Here is a 12041-nt window from a genome sequence, read left to right on the forward strand (position 1 = left end):
TAACTCTGTGTCGTTGTATCTGTCGAACTGCTTTGCTTTATCTTGGCCAGGTCGCAATTGTAAATGAGAACTTGTTCTCAACTTGCCTACCTGGTTAAATAAAGGTAAAATAAATAAATAAATAAATAAATAAAAGGATATTAATAAATGCTTAGCGCAGTTTTACTCAGAGCTATACCAATCAAAATGCGATGCAACTGATCCACAAACTATGGAACGCTTTCTCGCTGAATGTGAACTTCCTAAACTAGACAGGGGGGCAGCTACTGCACCCGATGCAGGGATAACTTTAGAGGAAATTAACACAGCGATAGCACAATTTTCAAACAGCAAGGCCCCTGGGCCCGATGGATATGTAATATAATTCTATAAGAAGTACTGCGCCAGTCTAGCTCTCTGCTTATGTTGCGAATGTTTAAACAATCCAAAGAAAATGCCAAACTCCCGCAAACACTGTATGAGGCTACAATAGCACTGATCTTGAAAAAAGATAGAGATTCCATGGAGATGTCGTCTTATCGCCCCGTGTCGTTACTCCCCATAGAAAACAAGGTGTTGACAAAGATATTGGCAAACCGATTGAAAACATATATTTCCGACATCATACACCCTGACCAGACAGGTTTTTATCCCGGTCCGACATATATACTACAATTTTCAACGTAATGTATCACGATCATAAGGTTGAGGCAGTGGTAATAGCTCTTGATGCAGAGAAGGCGTTTGATCAGATTGAGTGGAAGTATATGATGTCGGGTTTGGAAAGGAATTTATTAATTGGATAAGAATTATTTATGCACACCCAATGGTCCGTGGTAAACAATCAGGAAATGTCGCAGTCATTCCGCTTGTTCAAGGGGTGCCCTATTTCGCCTGCTCTCTTCGCTATAGCCATGGAACCCCTTGCTACTGGCATTCGGGCATGTGCCGATATAGCTTCTGTCAAAATAAAGGACACACAGCACACAATCTCCCTATATGCAGACGATGTTCTTTTGTTTTTGTCCAAGCCTAAAACTTCTATTCTACCCTTACTTAACTTGATAAACACATTTGGCTCCTTCTCTGGCTACAAGATAAACTGGCAAAAAAGGGAGTTGATGCCAATATCACCGCCTGTGGACATGCAATTTCTGCAATCTACCCCGTTTAGAACAGTGATGGACAAGTTCACAAGCCTTCACATTGTAGTGACAAGAGATCTTGAAAGCTATTGAAATATATCAGCTTAAACAAAATATAGATTTTTGGAAAACTGCCTATCTCCTTGTTTGGTCTTATGAATGCTATTAAAATGGCTGTCCTACCCAGGTTTCTGTACCTCTTCCAATGTCTACCCAATTTCATACCACAAAGCTATTTTAAGAAACTGGATTCAATAGTAACTCCCTTTTTATGGGATAACAAGGTCAGACAGAATTTCAAAGAAGCATTTATGCAAGTACAAGATAGAGGGGGGCTTTGGCCTTCCTCACTTTAAACTGTATTATTGGGCTGCAAATCTGAACATTGTGTCTTTCTGGAGGGAAAGTTTACCTGCGATGACACAGAAGGATATGCCTTCATGGCTTTTGATTGAGCAGGCCTCCTGTCAACGTTCCTCACTCCCTGCACTTGTTAATAGCCCATCATATGTGAAAACATCCACTTATGACTCTAACCCAGTCATTTGTCATACGCTTAGGATCTGGAAACAGATGAGGTATTTTCTTAACATACCCACTGTTTACATAGAGAGCCCAATTTGCCTGAATCATGGTTTCCACCCTGCATTGGATGATGTGGTGTTTTCACAGTGGAGGGAGAAGGGGCTCACAACAATTGGTAATCTAATCATAGATGGTCTGTTAGCTTCAGTTCAACAATTACAGGGAAAGTTCAACATGCCAACAACACATTTTTTCAGATACCTCCAAATCAGGAATTTCGTAAGGACACATATCCCACAGTATGGCATGAAGCCAAATAGTCCTACATTAGATAGCTTGATCCTTGTTAAACCCCATTCAAAAGGGTTGGTCTCTAGACTGTATGATGTGCTACAGGCCCACATAGAGGTATCCACAGACACCATTAAAAGGGCTTGGGAACAAGAACTTCAGAAATCTCAGATGAGGACTGGGTAGAAGCTCTCAGGAATATAAACCACAGTTCAGTGAATGCCAGACACAACCTTGTACAGTTTAAGGTTACATTACTCAAAAGTAAAACTGCATAAAATATTCCCGGACACCTCACCACTGTGAGAGGTGCAAGCAGGATGAGGGGACGTTGACCCACTTATTCTGGACATGTCCTAAGTTACATGCTTACTGGGCTCTCATTTTTGATTACTTATCTAAAGCCTTTGATAGAGTTCTAGCCCCAGACCCATTGATCGCTCTGTTTGGTACAGTTGATGGAAATAACCAGGAAGGGAAGGCTGTCTCTCTTTGTATTCTATTACCCAAAAGGCTCATATTGCAATTTTGGAAATTGGAGACTGTACCTACCTTTGAAATGTGGTTACGGGATTTAGGGAATGTAATACATATGGAAAAGATTCGATACAATACCTCCAATAGAAGTCCAATGTTTTGCAAAATATGGCAGCCGATACTGGATAAATGGTCTAGTCCCACTTCATAACTGGGTTGACGATCTGCTGCTACTCTGTGCTGTACTCCACTCAATATTTATTTTTGGCTTAACTTCACTGCTTGTAATGACTATATGCTGTCTTCTTATACATGTACCACCTAATAGGATTTTGTTTTATTTTGTGTATGTGTGAGTTAAGTTTTGTTTTGTCCGCTAAATTGGCCATCCCATTCAACAGTACAATGAATGTCTGTAACGGTTTTCTTCTGTAGACGAAGGATCGGACCAAAGCGCAGCGTGGTTAGAGTTCAACATGTTTAATAAAGACTATAAACGTGAACACTACAAAATACCAAAACAACAAATGTGAAAAACCGAAACAGTCCTATCTGGTGCATAGACACAAAGACAGAAGACAAGAAACAACCACCCACAAAACCCAACACAAAACAGGCTACCTAAATATGGTTCCCAATCAGAGACAATGACTAACATCTGCCTCTGATTGAGAACCATATCAGGCCAAACATAGAAATGGGACAACTAGACACACAACATAGAATGCCCACTCAGCTCACGTGACAGTACCCCCCCCCCCCCAAGGTGCGGACTCCGGCCGCAAAACCTGAACCTATAGGGGGGGTCTGGGTGGGCATCTGTCCGTGGTGTCGCAGGACGTGGACCCTACTCCACCATAGTCTTTGACCGCTTTAGTCTCCTCCTAGGAACGGCGACCCTCGCCGCCGACCTAGGATTGGCAACCCTACTAAAGGGCCCCACTGGACTAAACAAACTCCTCCGGACTGAGGGGCAGCTCCGGACTGAGGAGTAGCTCAGGGCTGAGGGGCAGCTCAGGACCGAGGGGTAGCTCAGGACCGAGGGGTAGCTCAGGACCGAGAGATAGCTCAGGCTGGTTGACGGCTCTGGCGGCTTCTGGCTGACTGGCGGATCCTGGCTGACTGACGGCTCTGGTGGATCCTGGCTGACTGGCGGCTCTGGCGGATCCTGGCTGACTGGCGGCTCTGGTGGATCCTGGCTGACTGGCGGCTCTGGCGGATCCTGGCGGCTCTGGCGGATCCTGGATTTCTGGCGGCTCTGGCGGATCCTGGCTGACTGGCGGGAGACTCTGGCGGCTCCGGACAGGCGGGAGACTCTGGCAGCTCCGGACAGGCGGGAGACTCTGGTGGCGCTGGAGATGAGGAAGGCTCTGGCGGCGCTGAAAAGGAGGGAGCACCCATAGGGATGAGACGGAGAGGCAGCCTGGTGCAGGGGGCTGCCACCGGAGGGCTGGTGCGTGGAGGTGGTACTGGATAGACCGGACCGTTTGAGTTTGAGTTTGAGTTTATTTTTATTTTTACAGGGACAGTGCACATTAATCAACATTTCAGTAAAAGTGCAGGTTTTAGCCAACCGGCTAATTTTCAACCGCAGTCCCTGGGCAGGTTATTAAAAACAATTACAATATAAACAATAGCAACATAGAACAAGCAAGACATAGCAACATAGGGCAAGCAAGACATAGCATACAGACAGAGCAACATAGGACAAGCAAGACGTAGCATACAGACAGAGCAGCATAAAACAAAAAGCAGCAAGACAAAATTCATAAAAGCAACAAAGTGTTTCCACACCTCACAAGCTACAGACAACAGACAACATGGAGAGCGGCAACACACAGCTAGGGACCATGTTCACAAATCTGATTGGCATTTAGCCATGTCTTCATGCATTTTGTGAAAGTGTGATATGTGGTGCAGTTATGTGTGTCTGATGGCAGTGTATTCCAGACATGGGAAGCTCTCACAGAGAAAACGGATTTACTAAAGGTGCTTTTCCTTAAGGGAACTATACAGTCACCTCTCATGGCAGACCTTGTGGATCTGCTGCCATATGTCTGGGTTTTCTGTTTAACAAAAATATTGAGTGGAGGGGGAGCCAGGCCATTGAGGATCTTGAATACAAGACATGCGTCGGCGTACATGGCGCACTGGAGCTCTTGAGCACCGAGCCTGCCCAACCTTACCTGGTTGAATGCTCCCGGTCGCCCTGCCAGTGCGGCGAGGTGGAATAGCCCGCACTGGGCTGTGCTGGCGAACCGGGGACACCATGCTTAAGGCTGGTGCCATGTACGCCGGCCCAAGGAGACGCACTGGAGACCAGATGCGTAGAGCCGGCTTCATAGCACCTGGCTCGATGCCCACTCTAGCCCGGCCGATAGGAGGAGCTGGAATGTACCGCACCGGGCTATGCACCCGCACCGGGGACACCGTGCGCTCCACAGCATAACACGGTGCCTGCCATAGCACAGGAAGTTGGCCCAGGTCTCCTACTAATGGACTATTTAAAAACATCAGACCTGACTTAGTCTTTTGTGGGTACCAGCTTTCTACACAGAGGAGTGTGCAGTTGCATGAAAGCTGGAAATTGCATTGACTGGCTGTCCAGGATACAGTACATCTAGATTCTCTAGAGAGGACATACGCTGACTATGTACAAACCGTAGGTCACAGTAGGCAAATAAATCTCCTTCAATGATACAAAAAATAATATACAATTCATTTGCGTTGTTTTTATCTCCTAAATGAAACATGTGATCCTCCATTTTTACTTCCACACATTGTATGAGCCATACCATGCTTTCAACCCTCCTGTACCTGTGTTGATTTACAGTTTGTTCCCTATTTGGAGACTTAAGAATGTCAATGTGCAAAGTGCAAGAATGTTACAGAAGTCTTGTATATAATACTGTATGTTATTTGAATTGTATTTATATGTAAGAAGGTACAAAGACCTAGCCTGGGCACCATGTGTTTGACAGAAGGGACAAGGAGCGGAATGTTAGTTAGACGGGTACCCAGACTTACAAAGACCTAGTCCAGGTTAATAATTCCCTTCATTCCTTGGCATCACATCATAAATGTACTCCTAAAAACCTCAGACCTGATACATTTTATAGACTACATAACATATATTCATTCTAATTAACAAGTAATATGTTTGTACAAAGTGTTATATTCTTTTTAAATAAAGAATAAGAAAAATATCTTAGCATGTTATGGATGAGAGACTTCCGTCATGATCACTGATGCACTGAGATTGCAAAGTTTTAATCCCATGCTGCCCCACTGTGATACATCTTGGTCATATCATGTAGACTGCTGAATGTAGAGGTGAGCTCTCCTTTCCAAACACCTGTCTTACATTACAGCTATGGTCTTGCTGCGTTTCTGAGCAAGATTGTCAAGAAGTGTTAGAAATGTCCAGGGGTCCAACCAGGTTTTTTTTTCTTACGGCCAAACAATCCTCAGAAACAGCTACAGCATTTCATATTCTACTCTTTGTACCATTTATTCTTGTAAATGATCCGTTTAAGACTATTAACGGAAGCGTTTTTATTTAACGTATATTAATTCACCAAATGTTCGTTGTTGTTAATTAACTGATTCATTTGAATAGTCTACTGTATAAATGATCCCAAAAGCCCAAAATTCGAAACATACTGTATTTTCAGCAAAGTAAATGTGTTGAACAATTTAAAACACAGATTTTCAGGCTACACCATAAAACAATACAATGGATGGTTATTGGTTACATTGAGCATCAGGCTCCTCTATATGGAATGTAAAATATATATATCAGAAATAAAGACATAAAAGACATGTCTTTAGAAAACAAAGTCACGCAAAATACTTCAAATAAAGTGTTTATTTTTCAAATAAAAGTTCAGAGAGAAAATTGTTTGGTGCCAAAACAGTCTCTGGTAAGCTATAAATACACATCCTGTATCCCAAAATGGAAAATAAGACAGTATTAGACAGGCAACATACAATGTCTTTTTGGGATCTGAGGTAGGCCTTGTTGTTATGTCTGTCTCTGTGTAAATGTGTGTGCGTCCATACACTTGGTTTGTGTGGATGTGATTTCTAGTATTCGCGCCTGCAACAATCCTCCATCCACAATTCTTTCGCTGTTTTTTTTCTTACGGCCAAACAAATCCCAGAACCAGCCGCAACCCTTCTTCTTCTCCTTCTTCTTTTTATTATATTCCTCCTCCATCATTGCCATCCATCCCGTCTTCCAGAAGGGTTCCTGTGAACAAACAGAGTTGGTGAGTGGAAACTACAGGCACCTTAATTGGGGAGGACGGGCTCATAGTCATGGCTGGAATGGTGTTAATGGAATTGAATCGAACACATCAAACACAGTTTCCATGTGTTTGATGCCATTCCAGTTACTCCATTCCAAACATAATTATTAGCCCTCCTCCTCTCCTGTAGTGGAAACAAACCTCGGTAAGCCATCACCATCAGCAACCTTTCAATGCTGAAGCTGCAGCTCAGTACGGGACAGACAACATTCAAATTGACTGATATTATCAATGAGACAATACAGAAAACAGTGTAGCTTACCTTCTCAAGTGGGGTGAGGAGTTCCTTCATTCTGTCAGCGCTGGCTTTCTCAATGCAAAGCTCCAGCTTGGTCTTTTCTACGGGAAATGGAAATGTGACAAGATAGGACATTTGAACGGAAGGGAGGAGTTCAAATTGTTATTGTCCAACTGGTTAGTTGACTGTTACACATAGCCGTTTACTCTACATCGGATTCTGTTGTGAAATTGTGAATGAAAGAACATTGTGGAATACAAGTCATTTACAAGAGACCAGGCCTGATTCTGAATGTACCACACCAACAGTAGCATTGTTCTACCTGTATCAACAGGGGTTCTGGTCTCTCTCTTGACCGGGATGTTGATGCAGTATGGCCGGTCATCACCCTTCTTGGTGTCCTTGGCGAAGGTCAAGGTAGGCCTCAGGTGAGCCATTATCTCTCTGACCATGATATCGCAGACCAGCAGAGGCTGTATTTCTGGGTATAGCTGGGCTTTAACCATTGGCCACTCATGGAAAGTCCTGAGGTAATTGCTCCTGATAGAGAGTGAGACGTCTTCTAAGAATTTGGCCATGATGTCCGGCTCATCGTTGAGCTTCCTCAGAGTGCGTAAGAACAGTCTTTGGTTTTGGTATTTCAATGCCTCTTTCTGAACCTGGATATGTATGTGCTCTACCATATCATTGCAAAGTGGGACAGCTTCCCATGAACCGTATTGCTGCTTGATTGTACATGAAACTGGGAAGACAGAGTCAAATGCTTTCCTGACAAGAATAACAGGAACAATATCAAGGTTTGTCACCTTTGGTTTGTTCCTCTCAGTCTCCGTCTGAGTCTGTTCTTGCACAGGCTTTCCACAGTCCTTTGTAGTTGACTCGAAAACAACAGTCTGTGGGAATTCTTTCGCTGTTTTTCTCTTATGGCCAAACCCACCCCTCTTCTTCACCTTCTTCTTTTTATTATTTTCCTCCTCCATCATTGCCATCGATCCCGTCTTCCAGAAGGGTTCGGGTTCCTGTGAACAAACATAGTTGGTGAGTGGAAACTACAGGCACCTTAATTGGGGAGGACGGGCTCATAGTAATGGCTGGAATGGTATCAATGGAATGGTATCGAACACATCAAACACACAGTTTCCATGTGTTTGATGCCATTCCAGTTACTCCATTCCAAACATAATTATTAGCCCTCCTCCCCTCCTGTAGTGGAAACAAACCTCGGGAAGCCATCACCATCAGCAACCTTTCAATGCTGAAGCTGCAGCTCAGTACGGGACAGACAACATTCAAATTGACTGATATTATCAATGAGACAATACAGAAAACAGTGTAGCTTACCTTCTCAAGTGGTTGTGAGGAGTTTCTTCATTCTGTCAGCGCTGGCTTTCTCAATGCAAAGCTCCAGCTTGGTCTTGTCTAAGGGAAACGGAAATGTGACAAGATAGTACATTTGAAAGGAAGGGAGGAGTTCAAATTGTTATTGTCCAACTGGTTAGCTGACTGTTACTGTAGCAGTTGACTCTACATCGGATGTTGTTGTGAAATTGTGAATGAAAGAACATTGTGGAATAAGTCATTTACAAGAGACTAGGCCTGATTCTGAATATACCACACCAACAGTAGCATTGCTCTACCTGTATCATCCGGGGTTCTGGTCTCTCTCTTGACCGGGATGTTGATGCAGTATGGCCGGTCATCACCCTTCTTGGTGTCCTTGGCGAAGGTCAAGGTAGGCCTCAGGTGAGCCATGATCTCTCTGACCATGATATCGCAGACCAGCAGAGGACTGTATTTCTGGGTATAGCTGGGCTTTAACCATTGGCCACTCATGGAAAGTCCTGAAGTTACTTGCTCTTGATAGAGAGTGAGACATCTTCTAAGAATTTGGCCATCTTGTCCGGCTCATCGTTGAGCTTCCTCAGAGTGCGTAAGAACAGTCTTTGGTTTTGGTATTTCAATGCCTCTTTCTGGACCTGGATATGTAGGTGCTCTACCATATCATTGCAAAGTGAGACCGTCTTCCCATGAACCGTATTGCTGCCTGATTGTATATGAATCTGCAAAAACAGAGTCAAAGACTTTCCTGACAAGAATAACAGGAACAATATCAAGGTTTGTCATCTTTGGTTTGTTCCTCTCGGTCTCCGTCTGAGCCGGTTCTTGCACAGGCTTTCCACAGTCCTTTGTGGTTACCCCGAAAACATCAGTCTGTGGGAACTGCTTCAAAAAGGCAGCCTGACGACGTCGAGAGCAAGAGGATTATCAGGCATTGTTGTGCTTGATGTTACAACCTCTTCATCGTCGTCCCCAACAAAGTATTTGGGGGTCGATCCAGACTACATCTCTGTTGGAGGAACGAGGCAGAGAAACACGACGGATGTATTCCAACTTGATGTGGTCATTCAGGGGGAAAGCCTTCAGGAACAGTGCCAGTTTCCCAACCCGGGACCCGTAGTGATTGTAGATGGTCTTCCTAAGGTCCTCGGGTAGGGCTACTGCAAAGAGTTTGCTCTCCATAGCCTCTTCGCAGCTCCTAGCTATTGGACGCCGTGGGCCGAGGACTTGAAGCGGATAGGTGGTCACTGATGCCCTTGTACACCATCAGGATCCCCTCACAGATAGCGCTGGGGATGGTGGAGATGATCACCGTGTCCTTCATGGCAACCAGTTTTTTTTATCTTGATTGTCGTGCCAAACTGATGTATCATGGCAATCTGCATGTGCAACACTGTCTTTCTCATTCGCAGAAGGGGGGGCACAGATTTTCATCCACAGATATAGACCTGGAATCTTCCTCAAGATGTTAAAAGCAACGGAGGCCATTTAAACGACCAGTAATAAGCAGAGCCTGTTGGTCAAGCTGTTTAGTACCGTCGTCCGTTCATTGGATGAAGTTTTAGAATAAACTACAGCTTCACTATGAAGTCACTGAATGGTTCTCCACTAATGACTCAAATCTAGCAGGTAGAGGACAGATGTTCACCATATCCGGACTAATACGTCTCTCCTCTTCATTGGCAGCATAAACAACGGGCACTGTCTTAGCAATGCATAGACCTACGAGATGAACAATGTACCTTGTCAAGATGTGTGACCCGATTCGCCAGTGCTCTCGCCAGCACGGTTTTGGGCCCAGCACTTGCTCAAGGTGTTGATGACAGTCTTAGCCACCTCATAAGCATCAATGGACTGCTGACCGTTCGACAGCTCCTCCTCCTCAGTGACCTCGACCCAGGGAATAGACCCAGAAGAGCTTGGGTGTCGTTGATGATAGCAGGTGTCTCCAAATACACTCCCCCCTGAAAGGCTTGGGGATCTACTTGAAGAAGCACCTGGGTGATGATATGCTTGATGTTTGAACCAAGTACCACAATTCTTCGGCATGATCTTGTATGCAGTCTTCATCACGGTGTCAGTGTCTGTGAGGGCCGTTTGGAGTATGGGACATGTGCTAAGGTCAAGGGCCTCAACCTTCTTTGCCTTCACATAGATGAGAAAGAGAGGCATTGCAATACTTTACTACCTATCACGTCTTGTAGTGTATTCTTATTTCATGTACAGGTTTAGTATACACTTAGGAAAAAAAAGGTGTTATCTAGAACCTTAAAGGGTTCTTCTGCTGTCCCCATAGGAGAACCCTTTGAAGAACCCTTTCTGGTTTTCTTTTTTTTCTTCTTTCCTTTTTTTGGGGAATTTTACAAAAATGTTCTCACCAATTTCGTGGTATCCAATTGTTTTAGTAGCTACTATCTTGTCTCATCGCTACAACTCCCGTACGGGCTCAGGAGAGACAAAGTTTGAAAGTCACGCGTCCTCCGATACACAAACCCAACCAACCACTGCTTCTTAACACAGCGCGCATCCAACCCGGAAGCCCGGAGGAGGAAATACCGTGCACCTGGCAACCTTGGTTAGCGGGCACTGCTAACGCTGGTGCGCGATGAGACAAGGATATCCCTACCGGCCAAGCCCTCCTAACCCGGACGATGCTAGGCCAGGGGTTCTACCTGGAACAGCCAAAGAACCCGTTTGGATCCCTTTTTTAACAGGTAGTAGACAACAACAGTTCACAAATAAAGGATCCAGTCTTACTTGTCTACCTGGCTGTCCAGGACCCGTATGACATAAAATTCTGAGGATGAGGGAGGATAGGGGTTCAGGTTTGCCACGAGGACCTCAGCATTCTTCTCCTGGGCTTCTCCATCTGCCACCTTGTCCAGCAGGCTGTCCATGACCTCCCTGACCTCTTGTGGAATCCACTGGGTTGGCAGAGGAACTCCACCTGGAGCATCTCATCTGACCTGATCTCAGGTTGGGCTGTTTCTCTGAGAGAATATTGCTGTGTCGCCATCATCAGAGCTACAGAACCAAGAGGTCTTGGGAAGGAACCGATGGCTTGGCCTTGTCAGTCATGAGCTGCTGCCCCTCCATGGTTACCTTCAGATGGAAGAGAGGAAGAAGACATTAGTTCATACTGTTCCTTTGTGAACTAAAGGTGCAATAACAGGTAATAAACAGTCTATGTGGGTGATTGCAATGGTGTAGTAGATAGCAATGATGTACTATAGTTTTAGGGAATGGAAAAGTTGAGTATACCTCTCCTGGAGACTGGTGACATTGGCTTGGTGTCAAGCTCAGCTCTCTATGAACTTCCTGCTCAATCTCATGAAGTCTCTGGCGATCCTTCACCTTCAGCATCTGTACACACAGTAGGAGTTTAATATTAGCAGTGGAATCACACAGGACATTTATTTTATGGCATGGACAATGTCATTTTGTTCAGGATATCAGATTTATCATGGATGTGGTGGATAAAAACCTATTAAATACTAAAGCAGAACATCAAAGTAGATGTTTAAACACAGAGAGCTATTGTATAATTAATGGCAAACTTACCAGCTCATCAAGGTAACAATGGACCCAAGAAGACCCTTGGATGGATGTCGAGTCATCCATATTTGCTCCAAGTTATCCCAGGAGACCAGTAAACTAGAAAATATTTATTTACAGAAAACTTCAAAACTGTACTAGAACTAAATCCAAAAATAAGAACTAAACAATCGAGCAATGCAA

At 44.4% G+C, this 12041-nt stretch overlaps 1 protein-coding gene across 1 annotated transcript; it reads right to left on the minus strand.

Annotated features, from left to right (window-relative positions):
- Positions 1 to 6270: 6270 nt before the first annotated feature.
- LOC116368784 (uncharacterized) lies at positions 6271 to 7974 on the minus strand. The gene is made up of 3 exons (XM_031819254.1): positions 7288 to 7974; positions 6990 to 7066; positions 6271 to 6669 (listed from the first exon to the last, which is right to left on the minus strand). The coding sequence occupies exons 1-3, from the start codon at positions 7952 to 7954 to the stop codon at positions 6442 to 6444; spliced, it is 972 nt and encodes a 323-aa protein (XP_031675114.1). The 5' UTR covers positions 7955 to 7974; the 3' UTR covers positions 6271 to 6441.
- Between the last annotated feature and the right edge of the window lie 4067 nt (positions 7975 to 12041).

This window comes from Oncorhynchus kisutch, unplaced genomic scaffold, assembly GCF_002021735.2.
Source record: "Oncorhynchus kisutch isolate 150728-3 unplaced genomic scaffold, Okis_V2 scaffold1993, whole genome shotgun sequence".
Classification (NCBI taxonomy): domain Eukaryota; kingdom Metazoa; phylum Chordata; class Actinopteri; order Salmoniformes; family Salmonidae; genus Oncorhynchus; species Oncorhynchus kisutch.